The sequence below is a fragment of the Heterocephalus glaber genome, unplaced genomic scaffold (genome assembly GCF_053883595.1).
Source record: "Heterocephalus glaber isolate CG9 unplaced genomic scaffold, H.glaber_assembly_v1.0 deba00000676, whole genome shotgun sequence".
NCBI lineage: Eukaryota > Metazoa > Chordata > Mammalia > Rodentia > Bathyergidae > Heterocephalus > Heterocephalus glaber.
This window is the reverse complement of record NW_028258156.1, coordinates 1,481,731-1,504,942: the sequence shown is the minus strand read 5'-3', so window position 1 is coordinate 1,504,942 and position 23,212 is coordinate 1,481,731. Positions and strand designations below refer to the sequence as shown.

General features: G+C 39.9%; 1 protein-coding gene across 1 annotated transcript in view; it reads right to left on the bottom strand.

Annotated features, from left to right (window-relative positions):
* The window catches only part of Cpvl (carboxypeptidase vitellogenic like), a 125,960-nt gene extending 104,410 nt beyond the window's left edge, over positions 1-21,550 (bottom strand). The window contains 2 exon segments of the mRNA XM_087206592.1: positions 9,309-9,427; positions 18,862-21,550. Coding sequence (XP_087062718.1) covers positions 9,309-9,427; positions 18,862-19,079 — 337 coding nt within the window. The 5' untranslated portion in view covers positions 19,080-21,550.
* Positions 21,551-23,212: the final 1,662 nt, after the last annotated feature.

Genomic DNA, 23,212 nt, shown 5'->3' with positions numbered 1-23,212 from the left:
ATCATGGAGAAGGCCCATTCACTATATTTATATCATATGACTCAGCACTCTCAGCCTTATCTGATTGGATCAAGGAAGAACACCTGATCCAAAGTGGGCCAATCATACTGTAGTACAAAGAGAAGCCATTATTCCCTGGCGACTGTACAATCTAAGGACAAAGAAACCTGGAAACTGCACTTTGACCAAATCAGCCCAATGCCAGGAGAAGCAAAGCACGTTGACCTGCCAAGTGGGAAGAACAAAGCACAGTGAGTGTAACTGTGGCCTTGGACAGAACAGAGCTGAGAAAAACTGGCTGCTGTGCTCCAGCTCCAAGGCCTTTCCTGGATCCTCATGCCAGTCCACTTCTTGCTTGGGTGTCTCTGAGCAGGAGAGAAATAATGGGTGGCTCTATCACTTAGGATCCAATCAGAAGACTGAAGCCACTCAGAAATTTTCACTCTGCAATTAATCAGTTAATTTTTTCAGCTGAAAACATTTGATCTTTACCTGTGTTACAAGTTGCGGTGTTTGGCCTCAGAAGGCCTAAGTAACACAAGCGTGGTTAGGTACAAGTGAGACACAGTTTCACCTGAAAGGGGAGCACCTGCAAAGTTGGAACAAAGGATAGCACATATATTGAAAAGAGTAGCATTAAGAAGAAGCTAATTTCTTTATACAGAGACATGAAGAAAAATGCTTTGAGGGCATCTCATAAATCAGCAAGACTCTACCCATTACAGGCTCAAGGATGCAAAACTGTAAATGTTTCATTTGAGAAGACATAGTCCCTGGGAAGCCTGCTCATTTAGGGTCACCCTGCTTATTCAGGGCTGCCTTGTGAAGTGCCTAAGTTCAGCCATCCAGATACGCAGCGGCTGCTACAGCTGTGGTTCAAGGGGGCCTTACTGTTGCTCAAGCTGGCAGTGAACCTTGGTGTCATCCACTGAATGCTGGTTTTTCAGGCATGCAAAATGCAAGAGTTATAAGGTTATGAAAGCTTCTCCAAGATATCATAAGGAAGCCTCAGGCCATGCAAAAATATGACAGGGCCACAGTGTCTGCAAGGAGCCCATGACAGGGCAGTACATGCAGTTGTAAGAGTAAAGCAGAAATTAAGTGGAAACCCCAGGAAATTTGAGATACAAATACATAGAGCATCTGCTAAGGAAAGCCATAGTCAGTAAGTGGAGACAGTACAAAAGAAAGGCCATGTGGGCTGCAATCAGCAAGATCATAGAGGTAAGGCTACCCAAGCTCTTTGGCGCTCATATCTCCCAACGACCCTTCCTGGATGCTGGACATGCAGCTATAGAATTTAATGTTTGCTCTGCTGGATTTCAGTCTTGCTTTGGTCTGATTTCTGTCTACCCACTTATTCCTCCTTTTTTGGAATGGGAATGTTTACCCTGTGCCATTGAATATCAGAAGTATTTAACTTTCTTTTTATCCTTTACAGGGGCTCACAGCTAAGAGTTTGCCTTGGGTACAAGAAGAGACTTTGGACTTGGATTTTTCAGCAATGCTGGAACTGTTAAGATTTTGATGGTTCTTAGTGATAGACTAAGTGTATTTTGCATAATGACATGAACATGATCCTTCTGGGGGTGAGGGGCAGAATGTTATAGTTTAGATTCAAAATGTCCCCCAAAAGTCTCACATTCAGAGGTGGGGCTTGGTCAGAAGGAGTGGATCACTAGGGACATGACTTGGAAGGGTGTAGTATACTTGTTCCTGGTTCTTCCCTTCTCTCTCTCATGCTGCTTCTTGGCCACCATGTGAACAGTCCCTTCACATGGGAGAATGGCATACACATTCTCCCATGTAATTTCTGCCTTGGAGCCAGCCAACTATGGACTGAATCCACTGAAAATAAACGTATCCTCCTTTAAGTTGTGGGTATTTTGTCCCAGCTATAAAAAAATGACAAATATACAAGATGTTCATGTTTGGGGGCTGCACACCCAAGTGGTTACTTGGACAGAGCCAGGGCTGTAACCTTTCCTGAGGATCTTAGTGGCCTGGGGTGTATGGCTAAGGCTGAGTGTCACTGGATGTTCTCACAAAAGCACTGATGGCAAGGCTGGGCAGTAAGGCCAAGAAAAAGCAAAACAGGATAGAGAACAGGAAGAGAAGCCAACTTCCTCCTGCAGTGTCCCTCCAGCTCCCTCTACTGACAAAGCTTAATATCAAACTCAGTGAACAGGCAAAATGCTTAAAACTCTTCTTGAGGAGAAAGTAAGAGGGAGAATTGAAATCAAGTGGCAAAATACCACTATTAACAACAACAACAACAACAGCACACACACACACACACACACACACACACCCATAGTAATCACCAATCCTTAGGTTCCCATGCCATAAGGTTAGGAAGTAGATGCCACCTGTCACAAGATATCATAGTCACAGCCCAAATGAACAAGTTAAGGGGGAGTATTTCCTATCCAGTGCTGCATAACATCTCTCCCAAACTTGATGGATTAAGAAAACAATGATATATTGTCATTCATGCTTTCTGTGGGTCAAGACTTTGGAGAGGTCTGGCTGGGTAGTCCTGGCTCAGGGTCTCTTGTGAGGTTGCAGTCAATTTACATCTGGGCTGAAGCTATTTGAAGGCTTGACTGGGGCTAGATCAACCTCTTCCAAATTTGGTGCTGCTCAAAGGCAGAAGCCTCATCTCCTCTCCACATGGATTCCTCTACATGGCTGCTTTAAGGGGTTCCCAGCATAGCATCTGTCCCCCCTTCAAATAAGGGATTCAAGAGATGATGGTACACACCACCCTACCCTTTATAATCCAGCCTGAAGCCACAACATCATTTCTGCCATTGTGCAGTGGTTATAAAGGCTAGCCTTGGTTCCAAATGGGCAGGGACTACACAAAGGCACATACACCAAAGGACAAAGATTGTGAGGGACTATCCTAGAGGCTACCAGAGAGGCTGCAAACTCAAGAGCTCATTCACTCAGCTCATACTCTGGTGTAGAGCTCCTGGTTATCTTTATAGCTTAGGCAGCACATTTAAACATTTCTTGCAGGCAACCTGGCTTAAACTATAAAAAAAGAAGGCAAGAATGGAATGAAACCTTAGGCATTTCCTTGGTTTCACATCTTTGTTTCTATGCAAGAAAACTGAGGCTCAGGAAGTATAAATGTCCTATCTTGAGTTACACTGCCAGGATCTATAGCCTGGAATTAGAATCTCTGTCCTGACCTTCCCATTCTTTTTTCTGATTCAAGCCAATGACTAGTTGCCTTGGGGTCACTACAGAGCATGTCAGAAACACTGATCCCTGGGCCCTCTCTAGGTTAGCAGGACCAGAGTCCCTACTAGCTAGGGCTGGACACTGAACAGGGGGATCCATCATAGTTTTTAAGCTCCTAGGTAGTTCGAATGAGGATCAGCCAATTGGCTGACTTCTACCACAGACTTTTCCTGAAGAAGTTCAGATGCCCAGACAAGTGAGTGTACCTGGCACCACATGGAGGTCCTGAGAGGCCTGATTCTATCCCTTCATTCCCAGAAGAGGCTGTCTTGCTTGCTCTCACTTATAGTTCGGAATATACTCTTATACTACAAGAGCGAACACCTTCTGTTTTGGACTAGGTTCATCAGGGCAGTTCCTTTCTCCTTCACTGGATGATTGATTTAAGGGTGCCCTGTTAGCCTAATCCTGTGCCACCTTGATTTTGCTGGTATCTGACTATACATGGTCCACACTGCAAAATCCTGAGTATCTCCTTCTATGCTGCCCCAGATGCCAGTATGACTCACCCTGTTTCAGCCCTGTGTGATCAGCTAACAGAGGCTAGGATTCCAGGAATCCCAGCCATTTCCTTGGTCAGAGGAACAAGATGGGAACTACAGATAAAAGGTCCTAGTCTAACTCTTAATTCCCCCAGATTGGGCCCCATGATATCTGAGGTAATTAATCTGTAAGTTTTGCTTACACAACTCCAGAGTACATCAGATGGAGTAAAATATTGGAGATCTCTAATAAGAAGGAAGATAATTGTATGCACTAATAATCTAAATGTCCTTTATCTTCTTAAATATGGCAAATCCCAATGTTACTTAGTAATTTCCTTATCTAATACCAATTAGTACACATTCTTGGCTGGTGATTAGGTCCTTTTGATTTGGAATTTCCTTCCATTTTCGGTCTTCTTTAATCTCCCAAATTGTGACTGGCTTAGTTGTGCATAGTGCAGTACTTGTGTTAATAACACAAAAGGAACCATAATCATAATGAAATAACAATAACTATGGTGTATTTACTATGTATCAGGCACTACTCAAAAAACCACAATATTGCTGCTGTTTCAAAACCACTGCCTAGTAACTATTTTGATCCCTAATTTAAATCAAGGAAACTGAAGCTCAGAGATATGAGGAAATGTGCTGAGGTCACATGTGGCACAAGAGGTGGAGCCACTTTTACCAAAGCCTGACTAGCTTAAAGAGCAATACTTTTATACACATGCTACTGCCTTCCATGACTACCTTTTATTTTTCTCAGTATCTAACACATGATGGTCAAAAGGAAAGATTTATGGGTTAGAGACCTAGTTTTAAATTCCAGTTCTGCCAATTTCTATTTGGGTAACTTGGGGTTAATTATTTACTTTCTGCCATCCTCTTCATTTATAAAATGAGGAGAATAATTCCTCCCTCCTGTGACTCTTATAAGGCTAAAATAAGAAAAAGCCAGTGCTTAGCATGTAGTCAATGTACACTTAACAACAGCCACTCTAGTTGTTGAGTTTTTATTGGTTTCATTATACTTTTTATGCCAGGCAGAATGCCTACTCATTTCTCCTGCTCTATTACCACCACACACCAATTTGGAGTTCTGGAATTTATTAGGTACTGATTTGTATACAATAGCAAAGGGAGTCTCAGAAATAACAGGAAGACAAAAACTAATTTGAGACACTGCATTCCAAAAAATTACTCAGAGGATATTACAAGTATGGCATCCTTCCTGGATCTCTATTTTCTCTACCTTTGGTTTTTTAAAGGGTCATTTCTCTCCTGATGACAAACAGTGTCAGCTGCTTCCCTGTGATGGACAAAGAACTCCTATTTCTGCCCAGAGAAAGGGCCTTCCCCCTGTTTTAGTAAAGTGCTTTTCCTTCTTGCATGCCTTTATCTACTTCACCTTGCACTGGTCCTGCTGTATAATTTACAGCTAGAAGCTGTATCTGGCTCTGCATGTGGGCTTCTTGGTGAGGAAGTCTGGGAACTATTAGTCCCAGCTGCCCGATGGTGACACCTGTCTATGGTACTGTCTTTCCATCTCTGTCCCTCTCTCCCTAAAGCTGCATCCACCACTTCCAATGGAACATCACATACTTAAAGACCTTTCCTGTTCTGATGGCCTGACTTTTATGTCTTCTTGGATCACGTAAGGATGTGTTCATGTCTATAGAACTGGATCTAAAAGAACATAATCTGGTCAGGTTTTCATTAATTAAGGAGGAAAAATTACAAAACACTAACTGACCAGCTGTTGTTTAAAGAACAGAGGTTTCAGGACTTATTCTGGCAACAGCAGGACAGGCAGAACCTGAATCTCTTTCCCCGAACCATTTATGGTCCAGGGACACCCTCTACATTAGACAAAACTGTTCACCTGCTCAAGGGGAGGGGAAGAAAGAAAACACTGGGTTTTTGTTTTGTTTCTGTTTGATCTCTTCCCTTACTATTAATTCTTGTTTTTACAAATCCGGATTATTCAGAAGTCAGTGAGGAACTTACTGGTATATAAAGAGGTAACAAAGCAGAAGAGAAAGGAATCAGGTTTCTGCAGCTGAGGAGTGGGTCAGGGAACAAAGAGGAAGAGGAAGATGGGCGGGGTGGAGGCTGAGCTCAACAGGTCCAAGCAGGATTACGAAAGCTGATTTCCAAAGGTTGCCCTTGCCCCTCTGGACGCCCATTCTAACCCCATGTCGCATAGGTACAGGGAACAATCACACTCTCCAGCTTGGTTGACTGCTCTAGGTGTTTCTCTCCAGTGAAAGTGTGGGCCACTTTGGGGCCAGCAGCTACAGGCACAGGACAGAGGCCCAGAGGCTAAAACAGTGGTTTCAGGAAGTGTGGTCCACCTGGTAATTTTGCAATTTATGGGCCTCTCCTAATTTAGAAGTCAGAATCTCTAAGGGAAGTCAGAGGGAATCTTTTTTTTTTTTTTTTGGTACCTGGGATCGAAATCAGGACCTTGCACTTTCGAGGCCGGCAGCAGAACCAGTCAGAGGGAATCTTAAACACTACAAAATGTGAGGGTCACTGAGAAAGAACATGTTGAGAATTACCAGTCTAAACAAAATCGTCTGGTATTTATTTTGTGCAGAATAATAGCTCCCCCCAAATGCCCTGATCTGCAGAATCTGTGACTCTGTTAGGTTCCAGGAAAAAGGGGAGATAAGGCTGCCTGCTGATCAACTGGCCTTAAAATAAGATTATCCTGGATCATCTGGGCATAATCACAAAGGCCTTTGAAAGCAGCAGAAGGAGGCAGAAAATGAATCAGACAAAGCAAAATGACAGAAGGATGGAAATCAGAGTGACACAACGTGAGAAGGATTCAGCTAAAGGAGGGATTCAGCCTGGCACTACAGGTTTCAAAAACAGGGGAAGGAATGAGCGAAGGAAGGCAAGTAGCATCTAGAAACTGCAAGAGGCAAGGAGAATGGATTCTCCCTTGGAGCATCCGGGGGACCAAAGTCCTCTCCACACCTTCATTTGAGCTCACTGAGACTTTTGTCAGACTTGGGACCCAAAAACTGTGAAATGATAAAATCAACATTGTTTTAAGACATTCAGTTTGTGACAAATTATTATCATAGCAAAGAAAACTAATGCAAAGAAGTTAATAAATGACTGTATTCATTGATATTGATAGATGTGATATAAAATGCGAGTGTATAGAATAGTTTCTGGAAGGCATAGAATTTAAGAAACCGAAAAACAGAAAACAGGTTGATTCCATTTTATTGCTATTGTGAGTAGTGCTGCAATAAACATGGGAGTGCAGACATCTCTCTCACATACTAATCTCATTTTGGTGGTATGTATACCCTGTCCTGGGATTGCTGGATCATATGGTATTTCTAGTTTAAATTTTTTGAAGGACCTCTATACTATTTTCCATAATGGTTGTATGAATTTACATTCCCACCAAAAGAAATGGAGTCAGTCTAAGTACCTATCAGCTAATGAATGGACAAAGAAAATGTGGTAAATACACACAGTAGAACACTATTCTGCCATAAATAGAGACGAAATCCTGTCACTTGTGACAACATGACTGGAAATGGAGGACATTATGTTTAGTGAAACAAGCCAGGCATAGAAAGACAATTACTCTGCGATCTCACTCATCTGAGGAGTATAAAAATGTTGATCTTACAGAAGTTGAGGGTGGAGTAGTTACCAGAAGGTGAAGAGGGTAGCACATAGGAAGGTTTGGGGAAAGGATAGTCAATAGGTAGTAAGTTACAATTAGGAGACGTTCTGGTGACTAGAGATTTTGGTAACGTCTTGAATATTTCCAAAAAGCCAGCAGAAAAGATTTTAAATGTTTTCACCACAAAGAAATGATAGATATTTGAGGAAATAAATATGCTTATCCTAATTTGAACATTATACAATATATACATGTATCATTTGGTACCCCAAAATATGTGCAATGTTTCAAAACATCACATGGTATCCCACAAAGATGTACAATTTTTATATGTTGGTCTTTAATAAATCCATATTTATATTTTTCTAGATCATTAAGTAAGACACTTCAGAGAGACCTGGGTAGTAGACTTTGGGGAGTAAATAGAGATTAGTTAATGATGTGTGGAAAAAATACATATAGATGTTGAAGTCAAGAAACAAACATGATTTTGAGAATAAAAACTTGTTAGGAACTCACAAAAATCATTAAATTAGGATGGACTCAAGTATATATCTGATGTCTGAAACAAATATGGCCAAAATTTTAAAAAGAGAAAGAAAGAAAGAAAGAAAAGAAAAGAAAAGAAAAGAAAAGAAAAGAAAAGAAAATCCCAGCTACTAGAAAGAGGTCACATTTCTAGGCTAAGCTTAATTTATAACAAGTCTCCTTAAGACAGTTGAGCTGGTTATTTTCTGCCTGCTTCTGACGGTTCATTATCCGCCTTCCACATCTTGCTCTGTGCCTGATAGAACAGCTCTGGGGACAGAGCACCACCATATTCCTTGCCACTCCGGTTTCCAGCTGGGCACCACAAGGACAGGCATGGGAGGCTGGAGAGCTCTCACACTTGGTGCTGACCTCGTCTCACGCACCTGTCCTGCCCTGAGGGATTCTCCTTAAATGCTGAGCTGAAGGCACCTGACTTTCCGCACTCAACAGTAACCGCTAAGAGAGAAATTAAAAACTCTCTAGGGTCTAGAGGTGACAGTCTCACACCAAAAAAATACCTGGAATTCTTCTGCATTGCTCATATGCCCCATCTCCATCCTACCTCATCCCACCCCACAACAGACTGGTTTGGAATGGTCTGGTCATGTGGCTGAGAAAGCAGAAATGAAAAGTGAAGAAAATATAGCCCAACAGTACCAGTAAAAACAATTTACCTTGAAAATGACCTTGGCTTAAGCAATTTACCAGTTATTATATGTAATATTGCTATATGTAAATCATATGTAAATATGAATACCACCCTCCAAAGGATAGCTCTTCTTTGCTTTCTCTGCCTTTTAAAGCAAATCCACTGTAGAGAATAAAAATAGAAAATTACTCTGCATTGTGTGTGGGATAAAATTTAAGCATCGTAACACCTCCATCAATACTCCCAATAGCACCCCAAAACTTAAAGTGTCTACTCCATGCACTTGGAAGAGAGCTATTTAAATAGTATTGGCAAAGGGTCAGACATCCCAGATGTGTCTACGGAGACCTAAAAAGGTGAGTGACCTCTACAGTCCACAGACAGGGCATCCATAGGAGAGCAAGGTGGACTCACTTTACATGTATGTTACCTGTTCATTTCAGCAACTCTCCATTCCTTTCCACCTCCTGGGGTAGGCGCCCCACTGTCCATCCTAACCCTACTATTTTTAGAACAAAACAATAAAAAGATAGGAAGAAGACTGTAGCAGGAAGGAAGAAAGTGGTAGTACTAATATTCCAAATAAAAGTTGGACCCCCTCTAACCTCTACAAACATTTGTTTCCTGCCCATAAACAGGAATGTCACTCAGAGTTGCTTCACATTTATATATATTCCCATTCCCAAAAGCAAGGGGTACCACCTGCTCTCCCACTGGGACCCTTCATGGCCTATCTGAGCTGTAAAGAACCAGAAGAAGAGGTTGCTGTTCCAAGTCTTGTTCACAGTGATGTGGCCAGAGTAACTCTCCACATTCAGTTCTGAAAAAGGTCTGACCAAACTCATTTTTTCCCTGGTGGAGAAAGAGAAAATGTACCCAGGGATTAGAGAAAAGTGCCGCATGAGCCATCTCAGTCTTAGACTTTCCCCAGGAACTAGATCTGGGAAGAAGTGATACAGGAGGCCCAAGGGGCTTGGCATTTTACCACAGCAAATTTCAGCTTCCTCTGGCCAATCCAACATCATTTGTATTAACAGTTTTGCCAGGGATGACTGACATTTTTAAGCATTTTTATTTTTGGGTGTGATCCAAAAATATTTTATGAACTGGGTAAGATTTTTTAAAGATGAAAAGAAAATCACCTTTTACACTTTGAGTAAACCACCATGTTCACATTGGGCCACACAGAAAGGGGCAAGGTAAAGTCACATGACCCAAAAGAAGTAGGGTGCCAGCAAATGATGCATCTCAGTGGCCCTCAGGCCTGGGGAGGGCTGTGCTCTCCACAGTCTCCTGCATGGGGGGTGGGGACTGAGGCCTATGGGGCCTGGGGTCTGGAGGTGGTGGGGAGAGGGGAGATGCAAGCAATGAGCTGGGGTGATCTCACGGCTCCTCTGGGGAAACCATATATGGAGCACTGTAGAACAAGGAGATCCTGGCTTTCTTATGGCAGAAGAGGGGCAGGGATGGGGAAAGAGAAAGAGGGTATCCTCAGACAGCTGAGGACACCTAGGTGTAAATGATACTCACAAGAGTTAGGAATTAAGGCCACTGTACCAAAGGCTTTGCATTATGTGGGAGACATAATTATTATCTCCACTTTACGGATGAGAAATCTGAAGCACAGAGAGATTAAGCAACTTGCCCAAGGTCACACAGGTAGTGAAGGAGAGCTGGGATTTAAATCTACCATGTTTCCCCAAAAATAAGACCTAACTGGAAAATATGCCCTGGCAAGATTTTTTAAGATGCTTATAATATAAGCTCTAGCGCAAAAATAATCCCAGTTAAGATTGTCAGCCAGATGGACAAATTTAGTACATCCACTGCAACATGTGATAGACATACTGAATTATAAAATGATACATTAATATATAATTAAATGTAAATAAATAGTATTGATATTAATACTTAGAATAAATGATAATATAAATTATAATTAAGTATTTGTAAATACCCAAGTGAGTGTTTTTGGATGAGAAGTAAATGCCTATATAAAAAGATGAACTCCTCAACATCACTGGTGATTTGAGAGATGCAAATGAGAACAACACTGACATTCCACCTCACTCCAGAAAGAATGGCTGCTATCAAAAAATCAACCAATAACAAATGCTGGCGGGGCTGTGAGGAAAAAGGAACCCTTCTCCACTGTTGGTAGGAGTGTAGACTGGAGCAACCACTGTGGAAATCAGTATGGAGATACCTCAAAAAACTAGGATTGGAGGTCCCATTTGACCTAGCTATTCCCCTGCTGGCTACCCCAGAAGAATTAAAAGAATCATACCACAGCTATATATGTGCACCCATGTTTATAGCAGCACAGTTTGTAATAGCTAAAAATTGGAAGCAGCCCAATTACCCATCAACTGGAGACTGGATAAAGAAGATGTGTTTTTTTTTTTATAAAATGGAGTACTACTCAGCCATAAAGAATGAGAAACCAGAGACATTTATAGCTAAATGGATGCACATTGAGGCCATACTCTTAAGTGAAACTGGACACACATGTGTAAATACCAAATAGTTTCTCTGGTGTGAGAACCTGATAGTGTAAATAAGGATCAACATGAATATTAGATAATGTGAAATAGGAAGAAAAGGTCCAAAGGGGAAGGGGAAGTAGGAGGGATAGGGGAAATGAAAGAAGGGAAAGGAATAAATATGAGAAATCAGAAACAAAGTCTTTGTAAACAGGGAAGGGTGGAGGGGTTGAAGAGAAGGCAGGGGAATGGAGAAAAAAATAAGAACCAAGATATATTATGTAAAGGTACAAATTCCCATGATGAATGTCATCATACTGTATATCTAAAATGTACCAATAAACTTAATGAATAAAAAAATAAACAGATGAACTCCAGACTAACTGCCCAGTGATCAAAGTACAGATACAATGCACGAATAACATGCACATTTGATAGTGAACAGACATGGTTGTGCCTAATATGAATCTTTATAATTCAATATGTCATCTGTTGTAACAGATGCACTTAAGGCACTCATGTGAAATAAAGAAATGTTTTCCGAATTTTAGTGCCTGCAATCTTTTGTTTCTTTTGTGTGGACCATCATTCTTCACTGTCATCATTTTGTTGCCACTCCTGTCTTGTAAGTCTTCAATTAACACTTGATTTAATGGAAACTTGGGGAAACCTAGCTTGCAAGACGTTATGACTTGGGTGAAGAATTCATGGGATAAAATGGCTGACAACTGTGTTGCCAGTGCACTATGAGCAGGCTGCATGGACAAGAAGTGCTCATTTAAGAGGGCTCTGTGGCTGGACATGCAAGATTGGGGCCAGTGGTTCTACAGGAAATGGAGTCACAAGAAATTCAGGCTAGAACTGGGGTTGAGAGAGCTATGATGATGTTCTAGAAGAAGATGATATGACTGTATCTGAATAAATGTAGATTTTTGTACAGGACTAAATGAATAAATGTAGATTGTTGTACATGGAAAAGTAAGACCTCCCCTGAAAATAAGCCCTACTGTATCTTTTGGAGCAAAAATTAGTATCAGACCCAGTCTTATTTTCGGGGAAATATGGTAGCAGTCAGGCTGCAGGGTTTGTTACTTCCCCTGCCCTGCTACAAGGCCTCTCAATTATATTAGTCAGCAGCTGCAAATAGCAGAGAATGGGAGAAGTGGTGATTTGAAAGGGAGTGGAAAAGGAATAGAAAATAGATAACAGAGTGGAGGGTAAGAAAGTAGGAGGGGAAGTCCGGGTGAAAGAGTAGCGTCCTTTAGTGGAGACTTTCAGTTCTGGGCAGGAGGCAACAGGCTGTGGAACACTGCGTTAGCATTGTCCCCAGCTCAGCCCTCAGCCACATCACCAACTGCATGAAATCAGGTGTAGTAAGAAGGTTTATATCCCAGGGAATTGGTGCTACAGTCCTGGCCCTGCTGAAAGCTAGTGGTTAAACTTTCACCAACACAACATGACTCAGAGGCTGCAAGTTCCTCTTTCAAAATGGGCATGCCTCCCTAAAGGGGACCTCATCCAGAACACAGTTCCTTCTGAGCACTGTGTGGATCCCAGTGCTGCCATAGACAAGCTTTGTGACCCATCAGGCAGCAATCAGCCCCTCTGTGCTTCAGCTTCTCATCTATGAAAGGTGGATACCTTCTAGGACCACAGGAATACACAAGTCCTCACATGCTCAACCTGCAGGGAGAAGACACCTGGAGGGAGCACAGCTATTGTCACCTGCCGCATACATGTGAAATGTACCTGAGGATTGGGAACAGGGAGCACGTGGGAGTAGAGGCCATGGTGGGGACAAAGGAAAGGTCTCAATGGGCAGTTGGTTGCCTTAGGACCCTGCCAGGCTGGCATAAGAGAAGAGCATGGGGTGCCCAGTTGGACAGACCTCGATTTGTAATCCCAACTAGGCCCCCAGCAAGTCTCATTACCTCTGAGCCTCTCCTTTTGGGGAAAATGAGGATACTGATTCCCTCACCATGGGCACCTGGTAAGGATCAAATGAAGAAAATGCTTAGGAACATGCTCAGCAGGGACTTGGAGCTAAAGTAAAGGTCTAACCAATGACAGGCACAGTTATCATTAGCCCATGGGCCATGCCAAGTGAAGTCTAGAAGTCTGGAAGATTTGCCTTTTTCTGGGTCAGCCGAGTTCTCCCAGGGAAGGATGATTAATCCAAACACTGTAGCTCTTCCCATTATCTGCCCAGTGAGACATGTCCCTCCTATGATGGTCTGAAGGTCCCCACCAAGACTCATGCTGAAATTTAATACCCACTGTGAGTTCTCAGGAGTGGAAATTTAATCTGCTTGTGGTGAGGCCATTGGGAGGCAATTTAAGTTAAAGGAGGACCATGAAGGTGGACCCCTAATCTAACCAGGTGGTGGCTTTGCAGGAGGAGGAAGAGAAAGGTGACTTGAGATGTTCTGTCTCATCAGGTGATGCCATTCACTGCACCAGGATATGGCAGAAGAGTCCCCACCAGCAAGAAGAACCTCACCAGATTCAGCTATCTGACCTTGAATTCCTAGCCCTCAGAACTATAAGCTGAATAAACCTTTATTCTTTGTAAATTACTCAGTCTGTGCTACACAGTTACAGCAACAGCAAATGTACTAAGACATCTTCCCACCAGAAAAAGGCAATAAAAAGAGAGAGAAGATTTTGAAAACTAAGGAAAGGGAGGTATCTGTGGAATGTGGTTTTTACTGGCTCCCTTTAACACCTCTCCACACTCTTCCTTCCAGCTATCATTTCTCCTTGTCCTCTGCTTTATTTCTACTCTTGAATAGCACAAAGAAAGATCACCCTCCAGGGTCAGACAACATTCACAATGCCTATGACGTATCTTAAACAAAACCATTATTCTTCTGAAAAACAAACAGAGATACCCCCACCCATCCACTCCCCAAAAAAGAGGGCACAAAAGTAAAAACTGAGAATTGGTAATGGTGAGATGTAGACTGAGCAGAGAGAGGTAAACAAGTTAGGAGCATATTTGAGAAAGAAGACAGAGAAAAATGAGAAGGGTCAAAGTATAATGAGAAAAAGAAAAAATATATAATAGAAAGGAGCTGGAGGGAATGGAATATGGGCCAAAGATGATTGAATCGATCTGTCTCCCAGACCAGAGCAGCCCAGGGTCCGCTGGCCTGCTCTCAGAACAATTCAGATGTTCACTCATCCTTCCCTTCCTGGGGATGCCTAAGTGGCTTCTCTCCTACCTTGTACTTAGGAACATTTCATCCCTTCCCCCCCCTCCATCAGGAGCTGTTGGGAAGCAGGAAATTTATCTTATTTACCTTTGTATCCTTTGGGACTTAGTATGCTGATTCACACTAAAGACATACAATAAATACATTTTAATGAATAAATGTAAATGAATGGGTGAGTGAATGAGAAAATAATGAATGAACTATAACAGCCACAGTGACATTGCTCTAGGATTCACTTATTTTTATAAAAACCTTCTAAAGAAGGCAGGCCTTGTGGATATCTTAAGACATTAGAAAACCTTTTCCCTAGTGACATAGTCCATAAAAAAGTGTTCTGCCCTGTTTCACATTTTAAGTTCCCATTCAGCAAATCACAGTAAAATGATTGGAAGTTCTTTCAACTAATATGATTTTTTTTGTATTTTTGAATGTCCTGTTTATGCTTCCACAGTCTACTAATGGAATGTGGAAACAAACTGCCAGGACACAGGAATTTTTATCTTCCTGGCACCATGACTCACCATACAAATGTTTCAAAACAGTTAAGAAAAGGAAAAGGTTTTCTTTGAAGTGATTTCACTTCCTCCTTGTTACTTAGTGCTGTTACTAGTGTTTACAATATTAACACTTTCAAAAAGATTGGCGTGTGGACAAAGAACAGCTTGAGTCAGCTTCTTATGGTGCCTGTTAGATTCACAACACTTGAATCATCACAGGTATAGACAAGACACTACCAACCCATAGGTAGTAAATTAGGACCCAACAGCAAAATATTCTTTAAAATTAGTGAAAATGCGCTGTTTACAAATATGCTAAAATTGCTTTTTGTATTCATTTTGTGTCAGAAAGTAAGGATTTACTCTAAGCTGCAGAGAAAGTAAATATGTAATTACAATTACATAAAGCCAAGCCAGCTAATTGAAAATTTTTAAAAAATCCCTTGTCTTTTTGTGAACTATTGTTTATCTCAAAAATGTTCCACTGAGATATTAAGACACACGTTCCTAGGGTTTTGACAGACTTGATAAACAAAAGGGAATTAGGGGACAGAGCTGACCATCTGTCCAGAGCTTCCTGAACTTCAGTAAAGCGGATGAATAAGATTATCCTTAATTATGTTGTCAGGATTGCATCTGAATGCCCAGATGTATCAGCTTTTGGATCAGCCACTTAAAATTCCATTCAAAGATTCTGCTTGTATAACATAACTTTGGAAAGTGACATTATATACAGATTTAATATCTTAAACACTGTCACTGATTGGATGAAGATTTACCAGGCTCGACACAGAAGGACAAAAGATAAATTACCCGCCTTGGACTCTTCTCTGCTACTGCTTGTGCCAGTCATGGTGAAATGTTCATAGGTGAAAAAAGCAGAAGAGGAGGGATGTAGAAAAGCCCTCAGGTGGATTTCTCAACATTCTTTTCACTTGGTTTTATCAGATGCATGACACAGACACTCCATGGTCACTTTCACTTAATGCCTTTTTTATGCTATTGCCCTCATTCAGCAGGCACAGACTTCTCTCTCTTACTCAGATTTTACCCACACCTGCATGTCAAGCAAATCACATAGCTGAGTGGTCCGTAGTTCTGGCTCTAGAACTGGCAGGCATAGGTTGTGATTCCAGCTCTGCCACTTCCTAATTTTAGATCTCTGGACAAAGTACTTCATTTCTCTGGGCCTCAGTTTTCTATCTATGAAATGGGAATGATATGTATACATTCATTTGGGTTGCTATGAGTATTTACTGAGCTAATAGATGTAGAAACACAATACTTGGCACATGGTTATGACTCAAATTTAAATTGCATAAATATTTATTGAGTGCTTATTACATACTAGTGCTATGCTGGGCACTAGGGATATAATTACAAAATGTTATTACCTATTATTTTTACTACTAGTAATAGTATTAAGGAGTATGATCAAAATATCCAGTGACTGTTTAAACTTCTTAAAAAATTTGTTACAGTAAGAGACGTTGATATGAATCCTCCCCTAAAAACTCCCTCTTGATTTGAACACTCTTATTCCATCATTTTTGCCACTTTCTGAAGTAGTTCTGGAAGTCCTTCTTCATGAGTATCTTTAGTTGCATGGTGCCTTGATGTCCTGAATCAATTTAAAACATTTCTCTTTCATGGTCATTTTGACTTTAGGGAAGAGGCAGACTTGGTGAATAATATGGATGAGGACACACTGTAATGTTTTTATTTGACAGAAATTACCATAAACATTTTGAATCTATTCAGGACACTGAGGCAGCCAGATAAGCACAACTAAAGACACTCACAAAAGAGGACTTCCAGAACCACTTCAGCAAGCAGCAAGAATGATGGAAAAACAGTGTTCAAAGCGAAAGGCAGTGTTGCAGGGATTAACGGCAATGTGTCTTTTACTCTAATATATTTTTTATTTAAACATTTGCCATATTTTTGTCCACACACACCTCATATTTTCCCCTCAGTTATGTTGACCAATAGCTTTCTTCTCAAAATTTCCAGCATACCTAATTCTGTTGTGATATTTTAGAACTTTAGGGTGTACTGCCTTATTCCTTGTTTTTTGCGTGTGTGTCTCGTCTTCAGAAGACCACACCTTCTTTAGCAAATAATTAAATTATAGCAGGCAAATCACAGAGCAGATGTCTGAAGACTGGGTCCTACATACATCTCTGGTACCCCATCTCTATTAACTGCATCCCCTCAGGCAAGTCCTGTAAGAGATTTGAATCTTGATTTTCTCATTTATGGAGTGGTAGGGTTTGGTTATAATGATTATTTAATTCCTTTTCAGTTCTAAAGTAAATGGTCTGATCGAATTACTGTTAAGTGAAGTCATTAGTATCTATTTTTTAAGGAATCTAAAATGAGTGCATTGTGATCCAGTTCAGGTCTGGGTGAACATGCTGCCCAGCAATCTGGAAAGCTGAGGCAGGAGGATCCAAGTTTGAGTCTAGCCTGAGCAGCTTAGCAAGACCCTGTCTCAAAATTTAAAAAAAAAAAAAATTTTAAAGAAAATCTGGAGATATAGCTCTGTGCAAAGGCCCTGAGTTCAATCCCCAGGTAAAAAGGAAAGCTGAATGGATGGAGAGAGAGAGAAAAAAGAAAAATGAAAACAGAATTTGCCTACACAATCAGAAAGCCATCTATTCACAACTTTTCCACATCAAGGAAAAATGAGTCCTTTTTAAAATACACTGAACATACTATCAAAGTCTTCACACCTTTCTTTAGAAAGAGATGGTAAAACTTGGAACCGACATAGACATGAATTTCCGAAAAAGACATATAAGCAGGACTTAAACATACCCTTAAGATACAAGAATGCTTTGATTTTAAAGAAAACAAAAATGATGACATCCTGTTCCCTGTTTGCTGTATGAACTCTTCAAATAAAGAAAATCTTATTTATTTTAAACTTCGTTATAGAGTATTTAGACCTATTTTTGATCTCTAAAATGATCATTCCCCCTAAAATTGCCATTTACCATTCCCATCCCATCCCATCTACCAACCTCCTAGGTGCACAGGGAGAAATTCTGCCTTCTCGTGTGTTTCTCAGGATAAATGTCAGGCTCCTGAGCAGATGCCAATGCCTCTAGGTCTCCCTCCTCCTTAAACACAGTCTCTCGACAGTGGTTCCCTCACCCCAGTGCTCCCCTGTCATTGCCATCAGTACACACCTTTTCTCCTGTCCTCTTAAAGATCCTCATTGACCCTACCTTTGCTTCTAGTCAACACCTCATTTCTCTGCTGCTCTTTACAGGGCTCCTCAAAATAGCTGCCTCCAGAGAAATGAAGTCATTTATCCACACAGCAACTTACCTAAGCACAGAGAAGCATTAAAAGCAGATGGGGTGCATAAATTTTAGCCTCTGATAACACCAAATTATACTTTTCTTTTCTTTTTTTTTCATTTCTTTTAACAATAGTTATAGCAAACCCCAGACTCTATAAATAAATCCATTAGAAAACACTAATATTTGGAGAGTAATTTACAGAGTTTTCACCTGGTTTTTCTTTTTGGAATCTTTTAACACTGTGCAAGTTGGGCAAGTTGTGAAATATCCACCTTATTAATGAGAAAACTGAGGCCTAGCCATGTGTGTAACTCACCAGGCGAGGGGGCACAGCAAAGTGGATGTGGTGATGCCATCTGCATGGGAAGCCAGCATCTACCAGATGGTGTCTGCGTGGACTCTGGCAAGTCCTTCCATGTGTTCCTTTAGTTTTCATATGTACAAGGTGGTCCACCTTGCTTTGCTGAGATGTGCAAATAAGTTCACACAGAATGCTTGACTGACATGTAGGCAGTTTCCAGGTTAGCAGCAGCCTTGTCAAGTGCCCACTGGGGACAGGCACTCACTCGTTTTATAAGTAGAAATGCTGCAACTCGACTGCATAAATAATCCAACCCTAATTCTCATGTTAGCTCAAAACTCAGATAATATGTGACATCAAATCATTAATATTTAAAATAAAACAATCAAGTAAAAATATCAGAATATATTTTCCTTTTTGTGAGATAACTGCTTAGAAAATATCCCAAACTATTGAAAGTATGCCAGTGGTTTTCTGACTCAAACTCACCTTCCTTGAGCTTCCCAGCTTCTATGTAAGGGGTAAGGAGTAAAGGCTGTCCTGCATCTCCTTTAGGTGGCATGGATACCTGGGCCCTTCGGTATATGGACTGAAACAGACCATCACAGGGACTGAATGTCAGCAGGACCATGAAAACGATCACCTTCCACATGGCACCAACCATTTCTTCAGAGTCTAGGATGGAAAACAGTAGCATTTCACAAATAAATCCAAAGATCAATATTTCCTAGCCCCTTTACATGCAACAAATTCATTTATTCCCTCAAAAACTTTTTTCATTGACTGGAAAGGCTCTTTGCCAAGCACCTTGAAGAGCACCACGATTAAGACAGATCCAGACCCTGCTCATTTGGATGTTCCCAACCTATAGAGGGATTCTTTTAGATATTTATAATGTAACTGGAGAACAATTTATATATTTTTAAAATGTGGCCTAGAAAGTAAACTTAGTGGAAGAGAAGCTAAAACCTCAAGACAAGGAGGAGTTTATGACTGATCACCAAATGAGTAGTAGAGACCATTCTGCCTCTATAGGAGGGCAGAAGATTAAGAGCTCATTTCAGGTGATGTCCTTACCAAAGGTGATATGAATAAAAGGTGGAGGAACTTAGCAAAGGAATTACCAGTGCATGGAATAGCAGTTTGAGCAAAGGTGAGAAGACCTCAGTGATCCATGGAGAATTTAAAATGAGCAATGGATTCTGGTTATGTCCCCAAGAAGGAAGAAAAAAGAAAAGAGAGAGGAGTAGTATTTTCAGGTCCCTCCCCCATTGCTCCATTACTACCTACAGGTAAACTCAAGAATTTAGGCCCCAAAATACATTGGCAACAAAGTTTTCTGAGCTTCTTCAAATCTGATGCTTGCTGAGAGTATTTATCAGGGCTGATCATCATAATGGCTTAAAATAGTATGGTTAGCTACCTAAACTTTTGCACATAAATGTATGTCATGTTTACAATGAGCTTTTCCATGTATTTTTGGCTGATTTGAATCTCCTAATAAATCTATCAAGAAACTGAGAATTCTTATCACCAACTTTAGATTAAAAAAATGACACAAGTGAGTTTCTGGGGCAAGGGTGTGAAAGTAGAGAAACCAGGACTTGACTTCAGTTGAGGCCAGCACTATAGGATAGTTTTGTTTTGTTTTTGCCATAGATTTTTCCTCCATTATATGGATGTTTTTTCAAACACTGCATTAAAGTACTATTTATCTTGCTTACTCAGGTTATTTTTTTTAACATTCTCTCCAATTTTCCACTTAGGGTGAGTGCCTCTCTTGACTCTACCTAATCCTGACCCTGCTGAGCACATGACCACCCCTCCACTGCCATTTCATCATTCTGCGCTACCACTAGTTATTTAAGCGTGATCCAAGTTCTTAGTGCTAAATTCTAAATAAAATACATTAAATAAACACTCTATTCACTCAGATTTCCAGATGCAAAAGAAATATACAATTATGCAAATACAATGCTTCTGATTGTTCAGTGCTTTAAAATGCCAAGCCATTAGAACATTTTAAAAATACAAAATGTGTAAAAATCTATTAACCGCATGCTTATTGCAAATCAATTTGGCATAATATGAAAATATTGGTTGTAGCAAATTTAAAAAGCTTTTCAGCAACATTTCCCTATCAAGACCAAAGTGTATACTCATAACTTGATTGAATATATGACCCTTGTCCTGTCTCCCAGAATTAACTTAATAGAATTCCTCACACTTAATGTAAATAGGCCCACAGAAATACAATAGAGAGCTGAAAAATGCTTTTGCCTGTTATTAACTATAATGAAGAACAGAATGAATTTAAAAAACTGAAATTAAGTTCCCCAAAAGCCCAAGGGTAATGGCCACTATGGCCCTGTTAAGATATTTTTTATAATTATGTGTTATGCTGATGTTTAAATAGTATAGCTACTTTCAAAGACTCCCTGAAATAAAAATTCCTACTGTCTAATGCAGAAAAACAAATGCCATGTTAAAAAATAATGGAAGAAGCTCTTCCAGTAAGAGGTTTGTCCCCCCATCCCTTGGTGGGGGGAGGGGGCGAAACAAGAAACCAATCATGCCATCTAGTCTCAGTCTTCCAGCTGCAAACCTCCAGAGCCCTTTAATGGAAACTATTAATATTTAAATAACCATGGTAGTTACAGCACTTCCCTTATAAAGCAGAGGTTGACTCAAAGATGTTAAAGAATGACAGAGGTAAAACTGTTCTTGTTTTAATTGACATAAATCTAATACACAAATGTTAGAGTTGGGTCAGTTTAGTAGATCTCATCAACCTTTAATCAATTCCAGTTTGAGTCATGGCTTAATATGTAGGTGAATTAAAGCAACAACATACTTCATTTCACAGTTCTCATTTAACAGAGTTCCTCAACTATGCTTAGTTGTCATCTCTCCTAATGATAATAAAAGCTATTATCATGAATGCTCCAGTAAGGTTTTTGTAACACTCTTCTCAAATGATTCTGGTCATCTTAAATTAGCCTGAATCTTTTTAAACTTATTAAACACTTATTAAGCACTTTCTAAACTAATAAACCCTATACTACACACAGCCTATCTCCCATAGAAAGTGAATAAAGTCTATTAACTATACACTTTATTATATCTACTTTAATATAAAAACATGAGTGCTATTTCCAGTTGAAATATATCATACTGAAGAATTCAGGCAAAATGTTTCTCTTAATAATGTTTAAAAATGGAATAAAATCTAGGTGAAATTGAATAATTTTGACAGAATCAAACTAAAGTTCAAAAGTATATGATCTGATAAAATTGTCTTATGAAATTTTAAATATTATAGTTGGAAACTGTATGTCAAATGTACAATTCTAAAATATTAAACGGAGCTATTTTTCTTAGGAATAATAAACAATCAACAACTTCAACTTCCTATAATAAGATATCAGTTACTGTACACCAAAAAGACAAAATTGCGAACAGTAAGTAAAATGACGACTGAGAACGTTTTGGAAAACAGGTAAAGAAATACACAATACTAGACTGGCTGTGTGGTATTTTCTCCTTATTAAATACTCCTTAAGAATTTCTAAGTTTTCTATAATAATTTTATAATCAGAAAAAAGTAGTTTTATGATTTTTTTTACTGTTTCTTAAAACAAATGAAGGAATTAATAGACATGGCAAAAAAAATGTTTGTTCCTATTCCTTACCACTACCTGGTTATGACCTCTTGTGTTTCTTCTGTTTGCTGTTCTAAAATGTGTCATTCTTTCTCTTAACATTCCATGAATACATGTCATGATGTTCTAAAGCCTCAAGACCTCAAACGCTCAAAGTAAATTTTTCTTTGGTAAATTAGAAGGCTCTGCATAAAGGCAAGCTGGTGTTACATTATTATGATTATATTCACATTTAATTCTACCTAGAGTTCATAACAAGTATGCAGATAATTGGTACTAAGCAAATACTTGTTTTAATGACTGATCTAAACAATGAGTCATGTGACCTGCCTGAGACATTAAATGTTCATGTGGCCCAATTTCTCCATCTGACAGATTGAAAAACTGAAGCCAGACGAGTAATTGACTTGATCAAGGCTGCACCACTGGTAACTGGTAAGGCCAAGGCTCAAAGCTAGGATTTATTTATAACTCTAAATCTAATCTGCTTTTCACTGTCCCATTTTTGGTTATTGAAATACTGACCACTGCCTCATATCAGCCTGTAATGATCCTTCTCACAGACTGTTGGACAATGCAATAAACAAACAGAAATATAGATAAGTAAATCTTTCCAAGGAAGTTCTGATTATAAAAACAGAACTATCAATTCTGGCTCTGCCACTGCTACTCATCAGTGGACTCTGGCAAGACAACAACTTCTTTGTGTCCCTGTTGGTGTGTAGAGCTGGCCCAAGAGAGCTGATGGCTAAATTTCCAGGAAAACTGAGAGCCAGTTATTCAACATAGCCATTGGTAAAAATTAAACTCTAAATGCTTACTGTGGAATGAGTTGTATTCTAAAGCATAGGTTTTAAAATATACTCAAAGCTCATTACTTCCTAACAATTTTAGAACAGTTTACTATTATCTGAGATCTGGACTCATGTTTTTTTGCTTGGTCTGGTGGTCTGATTTGCTTCTGTATATCTCTTTCCAACTCTGTTCAGTAGTCATTTTCATAGCTTGGCATCAGCCATGATAGCAATAATTTATACCTCAGAAACCAGCAAACATCACAAATCAGGTCTTTTTTCCCCCAGAAAGCTAGTTGCTCAACACTCATTTGCACATATTGGCCTCCTGTTCTTTATTTGAGCTAGACACTACTTTCTATCAGCTCACACTT